The 21,543-nt window shown below is 52.1% G+C and overlaps 7 protein-coding genes across 7 annotated transcripts; 4 read left to right on the top strand and 3 right to left on the bottom strand.

The window, feature by feature from the left end:
* Positions 1 to 427: 427 nt before the first annotated feature.
* Positions 428 to 1,608, top strand: J4E79_001130 (uncharacterized protein; the record flags this gene model as incomplete). Its single annotated transcript, XM_049350040.1, has 2 exons — positions 428 to 501; positions 552 to 1,608. The coding sequence occupies 2 exons, from the start codon at positions 428 to 430 to the stop codon at positions 1,606 to 1,608; spliced, it is 1,131 nt and encodes a 376-aa protein (XP_049215199.1).
* Positions 1,609 to 2,178: 570 nt separating this feature from the next.
* On the top strand, positions 2,179 to 3,303 carry J4E79_001129 (uncharacterized protein; the record flags this gene model as incomplete). Its single annotated transcript, XM_049350039.1, has 2 exons — positions 2,179 to 2,300; positions 2,421 to 3,303. The coding sequence occupies 2 exons, from the start codon at positions 2,179 to 2,181 to the stop codon at positions 3,301 to 3,303; spliced, it is 1,005 nt and encodes a 334-aa protein (XP_049215198.1).
* An 858-nt stretch (positions 3,304 to 4,161) lies between these two features.
* J4E79_001128 (uncharacterized protein) lies at positions 4,162 to 5,214 on the bottom strand (the record flags this gene model as incomplete). Its single annotated transcript, XM_049350038.1, has 1 exon — positions 4,162 to 5,214. One exon carries the CDS (start codon positions 5,212 to 5,214, stop codon positions 4,162 to 4,164), a length of 1,053 nt encoding a protein of 350 aa, XP_049215197.1.
* Positions 5,215 to 8,725: 3,511 nt separating this feature from the next.
* J4E79_001127 (uncharacterized protein) lies at positions 8,726 to 10,623 on the bottom strand (the record flags this gene model as incomplete). Its single annotated transcript, XM_049350037.1, has 2 exons — positions 8,726 to 10,410; positions 10,464 to 10,623. 2 exons carry the CDS (start codon positions 10,621 to 10,623, stop codon positions 8,726 to 8,728), a joined length of 1,845 nt encoding a protein of 614 aa, XP_049215196.1.
* A 2,351-nt stretch (positions 10,624 to 12,974) lies between these two features.
* On the top strand, positions 12,975 to 14,348 carry J4E79_001126 (uncharacterized protein; the record flags this gene model as incomplete). Its single annotated transcript, XM_049350036.1, has 4 exons — positions 12,975 to 13,136; positions 13,204 to 13,336; positions 13,391 to 13,751; positions 13,805 to 14,348. 4 exons carry the CDS (start codon positions 12,975 to 12,977, stop codon positions 14,346 to 14,348), a joined length of 1,200 nt encoding a protein of 399 aa, XP_049215195.1.
* Positions 14,349 to 14,940: 592 nt separating this feature from the next.
* Positions 14,941 to 18,569, bottom strand: J4E79_001125 (uncharacterized protein; the record flags this gene model as incomplete). The annotated part of the gene is made up of 6 exons (XM_049350035.1): positions 14,941 to 15,048; positions 15,110 to 15,579; positions 15,634 to 16,037; positions 16,663 to 17,407; positions 17,454 to 17,797; positions 18,097 to 18,569. The coding sequence occupies 6 exons, from the start codon at positions 18,567 to 18,569 to the stop codon at positions 14,941 to 14,943; spliced, it is 2,544 nt and encodes an 847-aa protein (XP_049215194.1).
* Positions 18,570 to 19,330: 761 nt separating this feature from the next.
* On the top strand, positions 19,331 to 21,517 carry J4E79_001124 (uncharacterized protein; the record flags this gene model as incomplete). The annotated part of the gene is made up of 2 exons (XM_049350034.1): positions 19,331 to 20,929; positions 20,990 to 21,517. The coding sequence occupies 2 exons, from the start codon at positions 19,331 to 19,333 to the stop codon at positions 21,515 to 21,517; spliced, it is 2,127 nt and encodes a 708-aa protein (XP_049215193.1).
* Between the last annotated feature and the right edge of the window lie 26 nt (positions 21,518 to 21,543).

Genomic DNA, 21,543 nt, shown 5'->3' with positions numbered 1-21,543 from the left:
ATGATACCACGAACTATGTTCATTTACGATCAAACTCAAGAAAATGTCTTCTGTTGGGTGACGCGAAGCGCTGCCGAACTTCTGGCGTGTCGACTCTTGGGCACCCTGTCACTGCTCAAGCTACTTCCTAACCTCGGCAGCTCCCCGCGCATCAACACCAACCACATGCAAGCCATTATGACGCGCCGACCGCCATTGTCGGCTCCTTTTGTCGCCGGATATGCCAAAGCTGAGTTCCACTGCTCTCCTCCTGGCTAAAGGTAGATCGACTGCGGTACGCTCCTATCGCTCTGCACGCCCTGTCGCCGCAAGCTCATCGTTCTCGATATTTCAGGCGAAGCTCGGTGCGCGATCGTCAGCGTCACTACGAACTGATTCCTATCCGAAGCCTGCTCAACTCTCCAAGACCGGCTTCCAAAAGCGCAACATGTCTTCGCCCGCAGATCACAAGCCGTCGAAGCAGGCGTCAAAGGCACCCCAGGTTCCACGGCCTAGCTCGAGGTATGCGATTATCACGATGTCTCTCGATATCGGAATGCTAACACGTATAGCGTCCTGCTCATCTCCCCTACGAACCAGGTCCTGCTCCTCCACCGCGTATCGAAAGCCTCGAGTTTTGCATCTGCCCATGTCTTCCCGGGCGGCGCCCTCTCCAAAACGCACGACGGCGAGATTCCCGACGAAGTCAACCCGGGAAGGCATCAAGACGGGCCCGCGTATCGTATGGCAGCCGTACGGGAGACTTTCGAGGAATGCGGCATCTTACTCGCCAAGAGCAAAAAGACTGGGAAGTTGTTCACCGAGATAAGCGACGAAGAACGAGAACAAGGCCGAAGAGATGTACACGGTGGAAAGGTCAAGTTTGGAGACTTGTTGGAGAAATGGGGTGCACTTCCTGATACCGAAGCTCTGATTCCGTTTACCCGCTGGGTAACGCCTCCCAACGTGCCCAAACGCTTTACTACGCAGATGTACATCTATTTCCTGCCCCTTGGCTCCGTATCGCCGACGAAGCACGCCGCGCCCAAGGGTACACCACCGTCTTCGGGACTGGAAGAGGAGGACGAGATTGTCATACCCAAACCTACACACGATGGGGGTATTGAGCACACCGCTGCCCGTTTCCTGCCGCCCAACAAATGGATTGACCTGGCGCGGCAAAACAGGATTATCCTATTCCCACCACAGTTCTTGCTTACCTTGCTGCTGGCTCCGTACTTAGCATCAAGTGTCACATCACCCTCTTCGCCTACACCTAGCCTGGCGGAGCTACAACTCGAGCGCGAGAAATGTCTTGACTTTCTACAAAAGCCGCGCATGTACGACGGGAAGCCTGAAGTGTCTTTTGCTGAAGCTTGCATATCTCCACTTGCTCTGGGAAAAGGAGAGTACGGGCAGGCTGGGCAGGATGGGGTTGGCGGCGTGGATAAGAACACTGCTGTCTTGGTGCTTGATCGGCCGGGGAAAGAGGTTGAAAGCCAAGGACAGGGGAGAGCGGGACTCAGGGAATGGGTTGTTACAACGAAGTTCAAGAAGGAAGGGCCACGGGACGTGGATGTACGGAGGAGGGAGGAGGTGTTGGGGAACAAGATACAGGGGAAGCTATAGAGTTGTTGGCTACAAGACAGATAACTTGCTCGATCCTAGGTTTCAGGTCGATTCCCGGGCGTCGAGCGAGTTTAAGATTTAATGTGTGTCTTCTTCACTGTTCACCTGCGCAGTTTGTTCCATGCCAGGGCATAGTACAATACGTTACGTGCGTAGAGTAGATGCAAGAAGGGTTGCCAGTCTGTGATTAATGATATCGGAGTAACCCCAGGTGCTCAGCTTCCGATCATCCCATCCGGCCAATCTCGGCTGTGCACCAAAAGCGAATACCGAAAAGTCGCATCATCGACGTCGCCAGCAACCTCCAGGGCTAGATCTACTCCACCCAACACACTAAACCCCACATTCGTCATTATTAATGCCAGCTCCACATATTCGCGTTTGTGATGTCGGACGACTGACGGTGGAATGTTCAGGATCACATTGTTTGGATATAAAGATGCTTGGGAGCCCCGCCTCGTTTCTGGCTGGTATATTTACCTACACAAATCAACGGCACATTATACCCTCTATCTCTCTTAATTCATCTACGCATTTTAAAGAGGACTTGTTAAAGAAAGACGTATCACAATGAAGGAAGCACAAGTAGCAAAAGACCTTTCGGTCACTATCAAGGATGTCGCCGTACCCGAGCCGCAAGCCAACCAAGTCATCATCAAGGTCGTCTATTCGGGCAGTAACCCCAAAGACTGGTATGTCTACTTCCCAGTCCCCGTTATACCTAAGCACTTGCGCGATACAGTATTCACGTGACCTCACTCTCATTCCAATATCTCTCCTACCAATCGATCCTCCGTTAACATATCCTCCAGGAAAATCCCCGCCTACGACATGAAGCCTAACTTCAACACCGGCGACGACATCGCCGGCTACGTCCACAGCGTCGGTGCCAACGTCTACGAGTTCAAGCCCGGAGACCGCGTCGCTTCCTTCCACGAGATGATGACACCGGGTGGTTCCTTCGCCGAGTACGCAGTAGGCTGGGCCCACACAACCTTCCACATCCCATCTTCTGTGTCCTTCGAGCAAGCAGCGACCCTGCCTCTCGCCGCCATGACAGCAGCCATCGGATTGCACCAACGCATGGGCCTGCCTGACCCGTGGACTCCGGCGCAGGAACCCACGCCGCTTGTTGTGTACGGTGGTGCGAGTGCAGTCGGTGCATACGCGATTAAACTAGCATCGCGCGCAAACATCCACCCCATCATCGCTGTAGCAGGAAAAGGAGAGAAGTTCGTCGAGGGGCTTATCGACCGCTCAAAGGGTGACACGATTGTCGATTACCGAAATGGTGATGACGCGGTCGTCAAGGGCATCAAAGATGCGCTCAAGGGACAGAAACTGCAATACGCGTATGACGCCGTTTCTGAACACAACTCCTACACAAACATTGTGCAGGTGCTAGAGCCCACGGGCAAGCTCACGCTTGTTCTGCCGGGTAAGACATATGAAGGTATTCCAGAGACTGTGCAGCAGACCCAGACGATGGTGGGCTCAGCGCACAAGGAAGATTCGGATTACGCGTTCATCATGTTCAGGTATATGGCGAGGGGACTGGCTGAGGGCTGGTTCAAGCCGCATCCGCATGAGGTTGTTCCTGGTGGCTTAGAGGGAGTAGAGACGGGCATGAAGAATTTGAGAGATGGCAAGGCCAGTGGAGTCAAGTATGTCTTCAAGATTGGAGATGAGAAATAGAAGTTGTGAGGATGAAGCTATGGTAGCGATGCAATGAAACATAGGAGATGGTAGATGTCATCATTAATCCGACACAGTTGAGCATAAGAGATGATCGTGAAAGGTTGAAATGATGCTGGACGTACCGCCTACATGATAGCCGGGGAGTCTCAGTCTACGTGCGTTACGTATGCCGGGAGTATCTTAACTAGGGTGACAGTTACTAAAAAAGTAGTATAGTAGGCTTTAAAGTATACAGGCTTATTATTTGTGTTACAAAGCAAGCACACATAGACTATAACAGACTACATAGGCTCGTAAGCTAAGACTCTAATAGGTACAAAAGTTGTTGTTGCTGCCACACCTAATAATGTTCTCCCTTATTAGTAACCTCTACGAGGATGTATCAGACAGCGTCGATCATGGTAACGTCCCCCTTCTTCTCGACTTCCCCTGCCCGTGGCAACGCAGAAGACACTTTGTCGACGACGTTGATGATGCGACTTTTCGGTTTTCGCGTTCGGTACACAACCGAGATTGGCTGGCTGGATGGGATGATCACAAGCTGGGGTTCCACGAGATTATGGATTTCAACACCCACGTTTGACGTTATTATACGGAACGAACTGTTAACACGATCATACGCAAAAGAAATTCTTTGGGAAGAAGGCGACGCAAACTGGAAGGATGATGATATAAGAGCAATGCAATGGACTAAGAGAAGTAGTTCTCCTACGAGATTCCGTCGTCTTCTCTCTTATACAGGGTCATCTCGAAAACCGGTTTTGCCTCGCTTCCAAACCAGAGCTCTGTCTGGACATCGCGCCACTTTCCCCTCATGACGTTTGTTTTCGCGGTCTCCACTCGCAGTGTCAACATCTATGCCTGGTCCTGGTCCATGAGGAACCTCGCTCGGATGATGTCGCGGACTTCTGCCACAGTTGCTGTCGGCCTGACTGTTATTCTTAGTTCCGGTATGCTATCCAAGTCTAGCCCGTGGTCCGTAAGGTACTCCATGAGCTTTTGTTGCTTAGGTGACTTGGCCTCTGTTAACCGCAACCAGCGTGGCTGAACCTCGGGGTTTGGCCTGGACGGCTCGGATGCACTTGCGGTTTGATCTGGAGCTTGAGCAGCCGTTTTGGTGGCTTCCTGTTCCCTCATCCAGTGCGGGACGTGGAGTGTAGCAAAATGGACCTCTTCGTCCCAACTTTCGATTCCGAACCTTGATTTCCATACTTTGGGGCTCAAGCACCAGGCCAGATACATGATAACGTTGAAGGCGCGATTGTACGGCTCTAGGTCGCTTTCTCCGTACTTGAGGTGAGGGCCGAAGCTCTTCACGCTTACGTCCGACCGGTCGAAAACCGGTAGTTGCCTATCTGTCAGGGCCTTGAACGCGCTGACGGCTCTGTTCTCTTGATCTTGATCGAACGGACGTTGCCCAGAAGCGGCCTTTTCAACCTGTCTGTACATCTGTGCGCATGCGAGAGCGGTTCGTTGAACAGCGTAACGCCCGTCCATCTGCACCGGGTAGACCTCTATAGGGCTTACATCCGATTCCATCTCCACCTTCTGATCACGAATGTATTCCAAGACATTCTTTTGGCGCACTTGGATGTTTCCGCGGTCGGTGAAAGCATTAACGTAGCTGTTCAGCACTAGACTGGACAGGACGAACTTCCGAAAGTCGTCCCTGCGGCCGAACATGGCGTAGGAACCGACGAGGCCTTCGCACTTGTGCACTTGAATGAAGTCTTTTGGGTCTTTTCCAGGAGTGAGAACTTCTTCCTTGCCGTCGTCCTTGCGGTTCCGAGCAATCTTGACCTTGTTGGCTTGCTTGGTAGAGCTTGTACCCTTGGGAGTATCGACCTTCTTCTTAGCGGCAGCAGCGGAACGGCGCGTGCTCCTTGGGGTTGCCGACATCGGTGGCATGTTGGCTATGTCGGTGTCAGTAGGATGAATAATGAAAACCGGTATTTGCTTACTTGCTGATGTTGTCGGCGTAGCGAGCTCCTTAGGTATGTATGGTGCAAGCTTTAAAGTCTGCTGTCGGTAGTAGTTGTCGCTGTATTGCCAGGCGAATAGGCTCTTGACGGTTAAAGGCGTTGGACGGCGCGTTCGATGTTCAACTTGGTGATGGTAGCGGACCCAGCGCTAGGGTCGGAGTGAAGGAGAGTGCGTCAGGCTCTGCAGAAGAGACGACTCGTCACCTAGACTTTACTTGCGCTCGGCGAAAGCAAATCAGAGTGACGGTGGATAGAAAGTAGCAGGGTTGAGGAGTTTGATTTCGGTGGTGGAGTTTAGCTCGGTTGCTGTAGTTGTGCTCGTGCTCTATCACCTGCAAACGCTCTCTTACCCAGGTATGGGCTGCCCGCCAGTGGCATATGGTGGTGTGTCATTTTGCACGTAGTATAGCCGTGAAAATAAATTCTATTTGTGTCGCGCAACGAGCCTGCAAACACTGACAACTTATATGGATAGGCAGTTCATGGTGAAGCTGAAAAGCTTTTCGTCGTCTCTGTGAATAAAGTCAGTATAATGTACGACAGTAGTAGCATTGAGTGTAAGAGCGAGCTTGCTTATTTTGTGACTTTAGTGTTTCGCATATTATCTTTGCTCATGATCTTACTAATACCTTCATCTTTGCCCACGATGAGTTGTATGTCAAAATATCGCAGCCCCGGCAAGTCGTGTCGCTTATCCTTGCTCCTGGTGGTGTCGCCGAGTAGGTCGCCTCCATTGTAGTAAAGCAGGACGACAAGACGAATATGACAATGTCGATTAGCAGCACATTCCAACTTGATGTGCCTGTCGTGATAGCATCCTGGTATACCTAGGTAGTGCCTTGATCAGCCGCTTGACGAGTACGGCACCGGCCGGCTCGCGCGAACGGGGTTGTCTGGTGAACAGATGTGCACGCGCCCCTCCAACGGGTGCTGCGAATGAAGGGAGCAGTCTACCTAGGTATTCTCGAGGTGCTGTTGTTTCAATCTGATAGGCGCTAATCTTACGAGAACCGCTCCTGTGTTGTAGTGTCGCATCCCACCAATACTATGCATTTCAACATTGTGAAGTTCCAGACGACGTCACTGCACGTGTCTGATCGCAGCCTAAAGACCCCTGAGTCCACGTTCCACGTTTTGCGAATCGCGCACGAGCCAGTTCCCGCCACTTCACCGTCCCATGTCCAAACTCGCCCAAACGCGACTTTTCAGCGTTGCGTGACTATATAGCATCATGAAATGGATTTTTCTTCGCCTTCGGGCATTTGGTCAATTTGAAACGATACAGAGAAGATTAGCATGGCCCCTGCACTAAGGATGACACGCTCAATCAAAGAGAAGCTACCATTTTTTTTGTCAAATTATGCGACTTGGGAACGAACAAAACTCGGCCTGTTCGAACCACAGTGGTAGCAGAGGGCGACGACAGCAAAAGGTGGCTCTCTTTTTGCCTAGAGGGTGCGCTAGAGGGGGCTGGGTCAGCGTAGAGCAAGGCCTGGTTTCACGCGCTGGCGCAAGGGCCATGTCAATCTTACCGCCTTGTGACCATCAACATCACTTGCTAGAGAGCCGAAATATGCGGACGTAATCGTGATGGGTATATTTATGCCGTCGTAGCCTGATAGAGCCTGGAGGTATTCGCGAAATATCCGGAGTGCAAGTCGAACTCCGGCAGTCCATGTATCCTCCAGCCTATATTATCATTTCGCCGTCTTCACCGTCAATGCCGCCCGTGTCGTCCCCGTCATCCTCATCCAGGTCTTCGAGTGGATAGGTGAGAATGGCCGCAACGTTCCCGAGACCCTCGAGCCGCTTCCCGCTCTCGTGTAATGAGCTGAGCACCCTGACTTCGCCACCCTCTACATCCCGCACTTGGTCGACTAGCTTCACCCATCGTCTCCTCTCTTTTACATCTTGCGCGCGGAACAGGGCGTTGTTGATCATTAGCACTCCACCACCGCGCCCAACTGCGCCTTTAGCAACGGCGCGCTCCACCTCGCGCGGGCCGTACCACGCCCGACCGTCGTCTTGTCGCATGAGTGTGTTGAACTTGTCCATTAATGCCGTTTCGCGCGCGAATTTCGTGTCGGACAGCTTGTTCGTTATCGCCGGCGACGAGAGCACCTCATTAAGTGAGTGTACGTGCGCCGATGAGGAATGCGCGATGATTATCGTGGGTATGAGGGCCATGAGCGGCTTGTTGGTGGTCCGTGTCGCTTCCTCCTTGATGTACTGTAAAAACGCCGACGCTACGAAGCCTGGACTGGCGAGGAGAAGCGGGAGCGTCTTGCCTTGGGGTGTGCTGGAGGCATTCGGCAGGTCGATTTGCCGTAGTAGCGTCGAAAGCGTCGTTGAGAAGAACTTGTCCATGCCTTTGCTGTGCCCGTCTACGCCACCTCTCCTCTTTCTGGGTACGGAGACCTCGATCTTTTGTCGTAGTATCGTCTGATGCTCGGTGATCATGCATATGTTCGCGGTGCCCTCTCCCAAAACAACAGCCCAAAGTTCCGCTCGTTTCGACGCGTCGCATGCCTCTTTTAGTTGTTCCAACGCGACACTATCCCAACCGTCGGCTTTTTCGATGGTAAATTTGCGATTTAGCTCCAAATCTAATGTGTGATGTTGCCCTAACTTTACGTGCTCATTCTCTTTTGCTACGCGCCCAGACACATGGAGTTGTCCGGAGCCAATATCGAAATCGGTCGAGGTTACTGCGATCGTGAGGTCTAGAGCGATTCGTTGCGAGGACGTTGAGCCGGCGTCAGATGTCTTCGAAACTCGACGAACTGCCTTGGCGCGTATTTGGTCGTGTTCTTGGATCAGGTTGTAAGCGTGCCACTGTGAATGTCAGTATACTGAAGCCTAGAGGGACTCGCATGCATGTGATCTATGGCGATCTGTCTGTGGAGCGCGTACCATATCCTCTGGCTCCTCAGGCAGCAGGGTGACAAACCCCGCGCCCGTTTTCTGTTCGATTTGGCTCTTGAGTAGCTTCATTATAGTGTAGCCCGACGTATACGTAGATTTGAAAGTGGAAGTTGTGATTGCGGCGGAGGTAATGTAGCTGTCGCGCGTAGTTATGCGCAGCCTGAACTTTTGGGAATGTAGTGACGCAACCGTGGGATGGAGGGGCACTAGTGGGGCCGACCCACTTACGCGTTCAACGAGCGGAAGCTTGTTCGCAGACAGTCGCGCGTCGACTCAAGCACATCAACTCGTTAAGTCCTTTAGTATCATCTAGCCCATGCATCAGGACCTTAGCGTGGCCTGGAGGTATTCACTGAGTTTGGTGGCATCAAAAGAGAGTGAGCGGAGGATTGTAGTCCTCAAAGTAATTTTGGATAATGCGACTTCTGCATGCGCTCAAAGCTTATGTAGTCGCTAGATACATTAAAGTAACTAAGTATATACAAGAATGGAGTTTGAATCATCACCACGCTCTACCTGGACTTGATAATCTCAGCAGCCTTCTCACCAATACCGTACATGGTGGCCTGGAGATGGCAAGACGGGATGATAGGGATGATAGAAGCGTCAATGATAGACAAATGTTGTGTGCCGTAAACCATCAACTTGTCGCTGACACAGCCACCGTCCTTCTCGGGCATCATCGGGCAAGAGCCAGATGGGTGAGCGAGAGTAGGGGACAACATCGACTGGGCAAGCAGGGCATCGTAAATCTCCTTGTCGGAGGTGTATTGAGCACCCGGGACGGTCTCGGAGATCTTGTGGCTGGCGAGCTCGGGGCGGGCCCACACGGTGCGGAAGAATCGCATACCAGCGGCCATGACCATACGGTCGATGGGGTTGACAAAGGCGTTGTAGACGACGTTGGGAGGGCCGTTGGGGTTTTTTGCGTCGATGTAGACGGTACCACGCGACAGGGGCTTCTCGACACCGACAAGGCCGTATGAGCCGTCCGCGGGAACGGGGAACTCGGCCACGGCGGCATCCTTGCGGCCGAAGATGTCAGCAATGACTGCACGCTGCTTAGCAAAGCCCTTGGCGAGCTTCTTGCTGTTCTTGTAGATGCTAGGAAGGTAGTCGGTGGCGGTCTGGCTGTTAAGGCTGCTGATGAGAGACTTGAAGTCCTTGGTAATGTCAGGAAGGGAGATGAAAGCCAGGGCGTTACCGCGGGCATAGGTGTAAGGACCAGTCTTGTGCTCAACGTACTGCTCCCAAGCGGAAGCGTTGAATGTCGCGTTGGTCATCAGCGAGTTCTGGTTGGGGAAGTAGTTGGAAGTGGTGTTGAAGACAACGGTGGCGTAGGGGTGGTCCTGGAAGTTGGAGCCTACAGCATCGAGCTCAACCTTGACGTCGATACCGGCAGCCTTCAGGACAGACTTGGGGCCAATACCACTGAGCTGGAGGAGCTTAGGTGTCTGAATAGCGCCCGCAGCCAGGACGACCTCCTTCTTAGCGTAGAAGGTGGAAGTCTTTCCAGTCTTGTCGGTAACCTCGACACCAGTAGCCATGAGCGGCTTCTTCTTGTTGTCAAAGATGATCTTGTCGGCGGTGGTGCCTGTGAGGATGTGGAGGTTGGCACGAGTCTGGATGGGGTCGTAGTACGCGTAGCGAGCGTGTGCGCGGCGTCCAGTGGTCGCATCCATGGTGTTGGCGTACCAAGAAGGACCGTAGGCTTCGCCGGCGTTTCCATCCTCTGGGATGTAGATACCAGTGGCCTTCCACGCCGCCCAGTAGTCCTTGATATCCTCATATTGGTTGGATGTGATTGAGACGGTCAACGGTCCGTTACCGTAGGTCGACTCATCCCAAGTGATGTTGAAGTCTTTGACAACATCGGGAGTGGGAGGTTGGAAAGTGGTACCCTTGATGAAGGCCTCTTCCATTCCCTTCCAGCCCCATCCTTTGTTGCCGAGAGCCTCCCACGCATCGTAGTCGGCAGCTGAGCCGCGGTCGTAGACCATGCCATTGATGACAGATCCACCACCGAGGACCTTGGCAACAACAACCTGGTACGATGTGTTGCCGATAGCCGGCTCGGGTAGGGAGTTGATGTTCTCCCAGATCAAACCAGCCGCAGAGGTCAAGTCATTGGCCTTGTATGGGATCTTGGTTGCATCGGTATCGACGTTTTCACCCGCTTCAACGACAAGGACAGTCTCTGGGGCTGATGTTAGTGAAGTTTTCGACAAAGTCTGGGGCTGAAACACATACTGCTCTTGTCCTCAGTGATGCGGTTGGCAACAATCAATCCAGTGACACCGCCTCCGACAATGACATAGTCATACTGGGGCTTTGCGGCGGCACCAAGAACTGGCGACAGGATTACAGCAAAGAGCTGAACAGCAACGGCTAACCTAGAGAATACAGGCATCTTGAAGGTCCAAATAATTAAGTTTAAACGAAAGTAAATTTGGATGCGCGCTGCAATGAACCTGTGAGGATGTGCAGCCACTAGATGCTTTATACGGACCGAACAAAGTACTTACTCGCTGCTCGCATTGGTCGAGAACATGTTCGCCACGTGGGAAGGCCTACATTGCGGTGTTATCTTACCGAATTCATCCAGGAATTGATCGACCCACTAATACCGCGAGGGCGAACAATGGTCTGGTAAATTGTTTGTATGCCGTGGCGCGGCGCTGGCGGTTGCCATGTACAGATTCGTTCTAGAATACGGACGTTGATCCTTCTGGTAGGGGTTCAGTAATCTGAACCTATAAACAGGCCGCATAGGGATCGTGCAATTACAACTCCCTGACTCCCGGTGAACATCAGGGACTTGTGGGCTCCGTTGCGGTCCGGGGCCGGGGTGCTAAACGTTCTTCCACCAGAGAGATCAGGCTCATGACCGGCCAGCCGCAGCAGCAGTGAACATGGAAGCGAGGTACGTTCGGTGGTCTGATGTTGATGTGGGCCAATGAAAATCTCTGCGGCTCGTCGTAGAGAGCGCATCGTACAGAAGGACCGAGTTAGCGATTCAGGGTGTTCTTGCCGGATGTAGGCCCCACTTTTGGACGGGAGACAAGACATGGACAGATGTCCTCGGCCCCAGACCAGCATGTGATTGAGTTCAAGCTACAGCTCTGGCAACGGCAGCGGCGTACATGTTAAAAAGCTGGGGTCGGCACTTTCTCAGAACGCATTATGGCTTCGGAGATTTTGCAAAGGACTGCAGCAAAGGATGCCGCTCCTCTGGAACACGGCAGGTACATTGTTGCGGGATATGCAGCGTAATAAGGCCACCAGGAGACCTCGATCCTTGATTCGCCATCTGAGACCATCTCGGGGAACCAGGTACCATGATTTCGGAGAGTGGACGCGATTCCGGATCGATGGCCACCTCGCTTGCAGGAAACATACCGCTAAGCTTCCAATCCGCCTATCATTGCCTTCTCTTCTGCCGCATCGATAGCTTTATGGTGTCTTCGTTCACGGTGAGGAATGCCAGCGCGGCGATGTCCACGTTGTCGTAGTCGAAACTCAGATGCAACATGAATATCGGAAAGGCATATTTTCATGGGCGCACCATGGACTCCCCTCTGCACGGCTGGAGCTGCGTCAGGATACTGAGTCAGGCGGCCCGCGGAGTAGTGAAGACCCGGCCCCCTTCAGCTCAATATTCTGCGTTCTTCCCTGTAGACTGAGTCTTAGGCCCGATTGCTGCTGTGCATCGGCCCACACATGCGGGCCAACGAGGAGAGCCCGAGGAAGGAGTGTGAAGTATCTTCTCTTTGGGCTCAGCCGCACTTGACATGACATTGCGACACTTTGCAGGTCGACGATAGAGAATGTCGCAGCGCACATAATGGAATGTTATTTCTGTCACTAGGTAGAGCGCTAGAAAGAGAAGAAGATCTTGGGCAGCTAGTGCCGTGAAAGGTGGCTTCGGTTCGCTCTACCGGTGAGTTTGAGTATGCGGAGAATTCGCCCTGCATTTAGCTCATGCGCTAACCGCACAAGCACCTCTAGCGCTGTTTGGCCTTGCACTCGCTACCACCTCTTCCACCATTCCCATCTCATGGGGCGATAGACGAAAGATTGCGCAACGTCCATGCGGCAACCCCGAGCACCGTGAGACGATGCAAGATCGCACGTTCGCTCTCTGACCGTCGGTTTAATGCACCCTTCCAGTGTTCCACCAGCGTTGCGACCATGGTAGGCGGGCCTGAGATCTGCAACAAGATCTACAAGATGCGTCGTCCTATGCAAAAGTTCTAATGCGCACACATAGCCACAATCGCAACTCTACATGGTGTGACCTGTTCGGTTGTACTTCTAAAGTGTACGCTTGATTCATGGTTTCCCGCCCACCCTAGATGCCGTTCTCATTGGGTGATAAAGGGTTAAATACGCAGCATGTGGGGCCTCAATTTATGCGGCATCACTGCCAGATCAGCTCGGCGGCCGTCACCCTAGGATGTACAGCTGGATATCCCCGTGTTGGATTGTTTCGAAAGTTGGTCTCGAGCGAGTGCACCTTCTGTGATCGATCTGGTGGCCTTCTCCCGTCACCCGCGACCGTGCTGTTTAGCTTTCGCTTCGCCCGTCTTGAACCAGAACGGCCGACGCAAGAGATGAGTGGCGCGAAGGAATATACTTGAAAACCCCGGGGCACTCCCGATCATTGAGTGGCTGTTTGCTTTTTCCTCTTGTTCACCGATTGTGACTTTTGCGATCCATGCCATTCCGCACCTCGATCGAACGACCCCGCTGCAGTGCATCATGGACGCAGGTACACAAGAATGGCCGGACCAACGCTTGAAGATCCTCATCCCGGTTTGGACCTTAACGGTGATTAGTACCGCTTTCTTGGTATGGAGAGTCGTGTACGGACTGCGATCACGCAAATTCATTGCCTGTGATTACCTGTTGATCATAGCCACTGTGAGTCTTCCCCCAGCCGAAGATCGTCCCGACTGTGTGGAATTCGTCGCTAACACGAGTCCATCAGGCTCTCAACATCACAGCGACATCACTGAACCAGGTCGTTGTCAACAATGGCCTCGGGCGCCACATCATGGACCCGACGGTCTTTCCGAATCTCAGGGCATACAGCTATCACCTTTGGATCACACAGATCGTCAGTGAGTTTGCAACTTCACGTCACCACCTTTCCATTGCTAACGGATGACTTTCAGACATTATTGCCGTTGCCTTTCTCAAATGGTCCATCTGCGCTTGGCTGCTTGTCTTGAACTTCTCCAGATTGTACCAAGTTATTGTTTGGCTCTCGATCTTGATGGTCACCGCCTTCAACTTCCTTGCACCGGTCCTGACGCTATTCGGATGCACACCCCTGGAACGGAACTGGAACTTTGGGTTCACCGGGGAGAGCCATTGCTGGGCAAAGGGTACACTCGCACTATCCTATACCCAGGGTATCAGCAACATCATCACCGACGTAGTGTATATGGCTGCGCCTCTGATCTACCTTTCGCGCGTCCAGTTGAACAGTCGAACGCAACTGGGTATCAGGATCGTTTTCCTGCTGAGTATCCCGTAAGTAACACCTCTGTAGTCCATGTGAGTGAGCCGCCTCTGACGTCTCATAGTGCCACGATATGCTCAATCTTCAAGACTATCGAACTCAAGGCCATCACCAAGACGCAAGATCCAACGTGGGACGGCGTAAACCTCACCATATGGTCCAGCTCCGAACTTTCTATCGGCATCCTCATCGCATCCCTCCCTCCGCTCCGCAAAGCATTCGATCACCTTTTCAAGAAGTTTATGCCATCGACATTGACAGGCTCGGGCAAAACGCCACACTACGGCTACGGGAACTCTAGCGTCGCACAAGGAAACAGCATCCACATGAAGAACTTCCAAGGCAGCAAAGCCTATCACTCTAGGCTACCCGGCGAAAGCATCCTTGATGGCGACGACGAGAGCGATCGGGCCATCCTTGATGACGATCAAAAAGGCTCTGGTATTATGAAGAGTACAGACGTACAAGTCACGGTGACCAATGATGTCGGAGAGGCAGGGAGTAGTTCCAACTCCAAGAGCGGCGGGAGCCCCAAGATGTATAACCATGAAATCGACTGGGCAAGTCCACACTTGGAGAATGGGGAAGGACCGCGCGGGTCTCGGTAATGAGAATGTCTTTAACGGCCGAAAATCAGGATTTCGTTTGCGTCTTTAGTCTAGGCCAGTGTGAAAGAGGCTGAGCCACTCGATAGTTGGATACCCAGGTACTTTTTCTTATGAAACGGCGGTAATATGTATGGCGCAATTGGTTCACGATGAAGCGAAGATATTTATATGTATTAACACCAAGTCTCTTTACCATATGCCGTCGCTTTTGGTGTGAAATAGTCTCACAATAAATTACTGTCACAGTTAAACCTTGGGTTTGCAAATGAACTTGATGATGATATGCTATTCGAACCAAGTACCGAAAGGAGAACGCGGTCATTGTAGAGAGATAGTGCCAGAGCCATTCGCATACATTGAAATCAACAGCTAGCGCCACCATGTTGAGATTGTCATGCGCAAGTAAACATATCGAGGAGATTTAGGCCAGTCGTGCGATACACCGTTCGTGAATTTCCCTTTCGTTTCGATTCATCATATCGTTGTGGGAAGTGCCGCATACGCCGCCAACTATGCAAATACACTATGTGAGCTGCTAAACCTAGCATATATGCACCTCAAACCGGCTTGTACCAATGAACCACTTTCCTATTCATTTCACGCGTAGAACGATGACCGAATTAACGACTTTAGTCCACGGATGTACTTCGGCAAGAATCTCGAGACCGATGGATTGGAGTTCTTCTGACAGTTCCAGTATCTGTGTTTTCATTAATGACTACTGCCTGACATGACTGCGCTGGAAGTCGGTGCGAACATACCGGATACAACACACTTCGCATCCCCTGCGCGCTCCTCGCAACCACCAATGTACCTGGCACCAGCTTCTTCACCATGCTTTTGAGTATGTTGAGCTTCGTGTACGTATCTGTTCCGACCAGCGCAGCAAGGAAGACGACCTGGCATGATTGCCATTCGGCGTTTGATGAAACCTCGGTGATGTCTTCACAAGCGAAACTCATGCGCTTGCCATAGCCTAACCGCTGACATAACGATTCGCTGATTTGAAGCGCGGAGGCATCGCGATCCACGTTATGGACTTGCGCGTTAGGATACCGGTCCAAGAAACAGAGGGAGGTCAGAGGTAATGGGCCGGAGCCGATGAAAGCGATTTTGGACGGTGGGCTGGGGAGGAACGCTTCTATGGTAGAGCATTCCAAGCGGGAGAGATCGACGTAATTTTGGTGGTAAGGGAAGGTTGTCAGAATATCCTCAGGTGTTGTGGCTGTACCTAAAGAAAGTCAGATCTGTATTTAAGTGTGATGCGTGATTGCGCTGTACTTACCGCTGATGTCGTTGAGCATGCGCTTTGCCCAGAACTTCTCCAACTCTCCCTCGGCTTCTGAACATAGCGGTCGCAAATTGGAGCAAAGGCTCTCTACGGCAGGTATGCGGAAAAAATACGATGTAAATTCTGCGCTGTAAGGTACGACGCAGAGAGTTACGAGTCGTGTGAGGAGAGAGTTGACTTGCTCCGATGGCGCTAATGAAGATAGCTCGTTGAGTACCGTGTATATGTCCCTGATCTCGGAGACTAGCTGATGCGCCGCGGTACTGGTCGCATTCGGTGTGATCGGAGGTGTGACGGTAAGGGACCCGACAGGGGTAGTAGGTTTGGATAGTTCCGCAGTGGGCTTACGTTCGATGGTCGTCATGATGAGGTACGAGTATATGTGTTTCTTGTTGTGTCTGTTGTCAGGTAGTACTGCTGTATTTGAGTGTGTGATCAAGATGCAAACTATCAGTTTAGCAAAGTTTTATACGCTACTGTGATTGTCAGCTGTGCCCGGGAGAATCATCAGCACGAGCGTGCATGTGTAGACTAGGAAAACTCTTTCTCGCATTTGCCATGTGTCAAACGCATTGAGCGGTAATGGCGTCTGTCTGGTTGGCTGAGTACCCTGATGGTCGTGTGGGATAGTGAGTTGTGCTAGGGATGGCCCGACATACAAGCGGGATCTACGCTCAATGTAGTACAAACGTGTGGGGTTGAATGCATGTTGGGCATAAAGAGTTGAAGCACACCTATAGACGTGATTCAAAAAGCAGGGACACATTATGACCCGCAGCCTCAAACCCTGGCGGCAGTATGCAGATCAATGACCCCTCTCTTGCCGGCAGCCTACCGCTCGAATTTTCTCGAAAACCTTTGATTGACGGCCGCCGGAGCCGTCCAGTCGAGTGTGCTGCATCAATGGCTTGCCGAGCTGATGTCAGGCGTTGGCCGGTGGAAGGAGATCTCGCCGCTCAACCTCTCTACCGAACAAGATCTTCATGACCGGGCCGTCAATAGACTCGCTTGCCGCCCACCCACGTCTCTTTCACTGTCACCTTCCTCAATGCTTCTGGGTCCAGCGATTCAAGTTGTTCGTCCAGAACAACCCAGTCAGCATACGCCCCCGCTTCGATGACACCAGCTTTTCCTTCTAAGAAGGCACCATATGCAGCGTTTACCGTGAAACCCTCCAAAGCTTGTTCGAAAGTGAGGCTCTCTTCGGGATACCAGCCAGCTTTGCCACCGCTAGGGTCCAGTCCTGTACGTGGACTTCGTCGCGTGATTGCCGCATACATTCCCTCGAAGATACTCGCGGGTTCGACTGGGAAGTCGCTTCCGAGGACTGGACGAAGTGGTAAGAGCGACCGCATTCGGTACGCCTCATCTTTTGTTCGTTGCTGGCCAAGCCTGCTCTCCGCATAACCCATGTCCGAGGTCGCATGCGTGGGCTGTATTGACGCAATGATACCAAGTTCTGACATCCTGCGCTGGTCATCTGGGTGGATGATTTGGGCGTGCTCGATGCGGAAACGACGTTTAGCTTGACAGTCGCGGAGGTTAGCGTGGGGGCACAAGCGTTTCAACGCCGCTTCAAACGCGTCAACCGCAAGCCTGTTAGCAAGATCCCCAATAGCATGAATATTAACTTGGTACCCTGCCTTTACGGCCCAATCATATGTCACACGTGACAGCGTAGTCGCGTTGACAAGTAAAGAGCCGGAGGACTCCGGTTTGTCGCTGTACGGCTCGATCATAGCTGAGCCCCAGGAGCCCAAAGCCCCATCTGCACATTGTAAGTCACTTGTTGAGAGTGGGCCGTGTATACAAACCTCCGAAAAGCTTGACGCTCTTCACATGAAATCGGCCATTTGGAGTCGAAACTTTCCTGACCGCCTCGGGACAAAACGTGTTCCGGACATCGCATTCGATCATCGCATTAACTCTCACAGTCCAGTCCGGGTCGTTCGCGAGCTCTTCGTATAGCTCCAAATCTGTCGGCACTACGCCGGCATCGTGCATCCCAACAATTCCATGTTTGTTCAACTCTGCCATCGCAGTCTTAATGAACTCGGTTTTGCGCGCTTTGGTGGGCTTTGGGTAATACTCCAGTACGATGTCCATGGCATTGTCGCAGAAGACACCCTTTGCCGGCACTTCGCCGCCGGGAGGTATACTGAACGACGGAAGAAGGTCAAGCACCTTTTCAGATACCCCTAAGATGAAACCACTGGATTAGATCAATCTCATACTCAATTTGCAGGGCTGACTCACAGATACAATGAACATCAACCTGCGCGAAGTCAGTATATGTGTCGCTCCCATTTCGCACGAACAACTAACACGATCAAGCATAACATAAAGATCCTTAAACCTCTCATCTATCTCCAAATCTGCCTAGATGAAGTGTCAGTATCAGCACGGTCACTACAGCGCGTCTACGTTCATCAGGTCCAACGTACTGCAGTTGGCCACCTCCCTTCAAAACGAGCTTGGTCCCAACCGACGCCCCGTAGCCACTGCTCACTAGTTCCTTTTTCTGGGCGGACTGTCTTATACTCCAACAGTCTCCTCTTGATCTCGTCCATTGAATCGGCACCAAAGAGGCTCACTGAATCTAGAGATTCTCCAAACTGGATCAAGTGACCGTGACCATCCCAAAAACCAGGATACACGTAACCTGTGCGGGACTCCTTGACCGCATCAGGGGCTGCATTGTCTACGAAGACACTGGAGAATTTGCCGTCGTGGATGGTAAAGCACTCGGCATGCGGGAACTCCGACGAGAGCGTTCTGACAGACTTGTAGCAGTATGTGGGTACGAAGAGATTTGGAAGCAACGTGGATGGTACGTATTCGCTGATGAAAGCCGGCAGTCCTAGCTGATAAATTAAAGCAGCCAGAATCACAGGCAGCGATACCGAAAGAAAAGTGGAAAGGGTAGGCATCATGCCCTCTCAATTCACGTGGGCAATGTTGGGGGCTGGTGTCACGAAGATCACGGGCAAAGGAAATTTGGCAATCGATAAGCGAGCGCCGATGACGCGACCGAAGAAAATCGACATCGTGGCCCGACGCGTCGGGAAACGCAAAGTAAGTCGCGTCAGGTCGCGTCGTCTACGAGATGCGCAGATGCTCACCCAGGCAAAATGACGACAATGTGACTACACTGAGAAGTCTAGAAGTCAGCTCCATGACGGTCACGTGATGTGGACGGACGCGCCGGCTCTGCTCCCCGCTCCCGAGATCTCGACAAAGCAGCAGGGCTACCCGAAGAGCCTCTACCCGCGACACGGAATCATCTTTATTTTGTTGGAGACAGCCCTCGTGCTCGACTGCTCGATCTGAACTGGCTCGCGACATGAGCATGTCCAATTGGAAAAGGGCGGTGAGCGAACCTAAGCAGGCGGGTTGCATATTTTCCTCACAACTCCTTCATACGACCGGTGTGCATTTACGCATTAGGCCAATGGCCCCTCTTCTGACCGCGGCTCTGGACCCAGCTCCACCCTAGCTCCACCTTGGCATAGATGAAGATTGGATGGGAAACTCGAATGCTGAATTGAAAGGCTGGGCTTCCTGCAGCGCTAGCGTGGGGGCCGGATCCTAACAATCCTACACGACATAAGCAGAACCTTCTGTAAAGTTCGATTTCGAGAATAGCCATCACATGTCGGGTCGCACGGCTTTGAACACTACCTAGGTACAGATGGCAACGACTGAGATTGACGATCTTCGGAAGCAGCTAGAGTCGCTCCAGCGCTCCCATGAGGCGCTATTGAAAAGCTTATCAGCAACGAACGACACCTTCAAACCATCCGACGCCTCACAACTTCGCCGCACATCCACACGACATGGAGGCGATGCTATCTTCGCCGATACCTCGACGCTATCTGACGACAGCAGCGATGAAGAAGACGAATATTTTGTCCAGAACGAATTACCGTCCCATTCGTTCGACCACGAACATTTGCGCGAACATCTGAAGACGCATAACTGGACTGAACATGGCAGAGAGATTCTGGCCTCGATCATTTCTGATCCCGCGAAGCTCACCAAACAATCTCATCTCTTCCACATGGGGCCCGGGCCAGCAGATGACCGAAGCCATTACTCACATTTCCAAGTGTACAATGTCGGAACGAACGGTTTGCCTGAGCTGATTGAAGTGACCGGTCCCGAAAATAACATGAGCCGGGCAACTGAGATTTGGCATGCACTGAGAGACGTTGGCAAGCAGCCTGACCAAACGGTGGTTGGACGTATCACCATAGCGCGGGAACCTTCACCGATTCTGTTTGGTGCACTTCATCTGACGCTGAATGATGCTTTTGACATGGACGAACTATTCCGGCATCTAGTCGAAACAGAAGCTTCATCTGCGCATATGTTCCGAGCCTTCAATCAAAATCCTAAACACCAAAGGACCTTTTTCTTCAACTTCGAATACTATACCATCGTTGGAGATGACTGTCAGCCCATGCAATGGCAGCGTGCGGATAAGATAACGGGTCAATCTGATCATCATATCCCACTTTCGCGGTGCAGTGCTGTCGTTGCGCTCGTCCTGTATGACGACAAACCACGCCGCATCCGAAATAGAGGAAGACGTGCGAAGACACAGTTTGGATGGGTGCATGATGTCTGGTCCCCGTGGCAAGTTTTGCAGCTGGAGAGTTTCCCGGACTGGAAGTCGACACCAGCAAATGGAACGCCATATACCTTCGAAACTGGCCACAAGTATCTCAATGGCGCGGAAGCATTTCTCCATGCTTTGCTCACGGAATATCGGGATGCGAGGAAGCGATTCGACGAGATTTATAAGCGCATTACCGACCTAGTCACCCCACCGCTAGGCTTTCTATTCAGTGAGGAGTTACGCCGAGCCCGACTGTTCGAGGACAAAGACTTTACCTGGATCCGCAGGTATTTCTACGCACACCAAACCTTGGGCAATGTCAATAATAGCATTAAATCTATGATTGACGCTTTTGAGGATTGCTTCACCGACGATATCTGGGAAGGCCAGAACAAGACGCTCTGGCCGCTTTTTGAGGAGTCGCCGCGCAACGATCACTGGAAGCGCCGTTTGCGAACGTTGCGGCTTCAATTCGAACGGGAAATGAAAGAGCTGAGGATCATCATCTCGGAAAACAACGAAAGACGGCATGAGATTGAAACATTGCAGGAGCAGTTGTTCTCTGGTACTAGCATCCAAGAGTCACGGAAGTCCGTTGAGTTGGCAGATGTCACCGTGCACCAAGGGTACAACATCAAAGTCTTGACCATTGTCAACCTCTTCTTCATGGTAAGTGCATATGCCAAATCCTACAAGCTCTCGCAAAACAGATGACTAACTAATCGACAGCCTCTTACATTCGTAACTTCCGTCTTTGGCATGACAAACATGCCCGAAAGTCCAGCAAAATTCACGCCATTCGCCATCGTCTTGGTGACAATTTGCATACCCTTCTTCAGTATCATCGGCTTCCTCTCAACGAAATACGGCTACAGCATCTGGGCGCAGAAGACAAAGGAACTGTGGCGGTGGCTACGACCAAAGCCGCAATTAAAGATTCCGAATGACACGGACTTGGAGCCCCCAAGGCGCGTAGACAGGACCATGTCGACGGAAGAGGGTATGCGGTTACGGCTTAGAGGGGCAGAGCACATGCCTATGGGGGTTGGGGTGGGCATGGGAAGGAGGAGATCGAGTCAGAGGCCTGCGCCCTCGCATCCGCATATTCAGCGTATGGTGGAGAGGATGGGAGAGGGGAGGGAAAGTGGGCTGACGCGATTGGGAACTGTTGTGGCTGATGATGAGCACTCGGACCATAGTAAAGAGAAGAATGGCAGTATGGGGAGAGATGCCGTCATCGATATCAAGGAGGGTTAACACAGTTGCCTCTCAGATAAACTCGC

Source organism: Alternaria viburni (genome assembly GCF_023758015.1).
Source record: "Alternaria viburni strain BMP 2772 chromosome Unknown scaffold_2, whole genome shotgun sequence".
NCBI classification, from domain to species: Eukaryota; Fungi; Ascomycota; class Dothideomycetes; order Pleosporales; family Pleosporaceae; genus Alternaria; species Alternaria viburni.
Note: the sequence above shows the minus strand (reverse complement) of the source record. Positions and strands in the feature narration are given on the sequence as shown.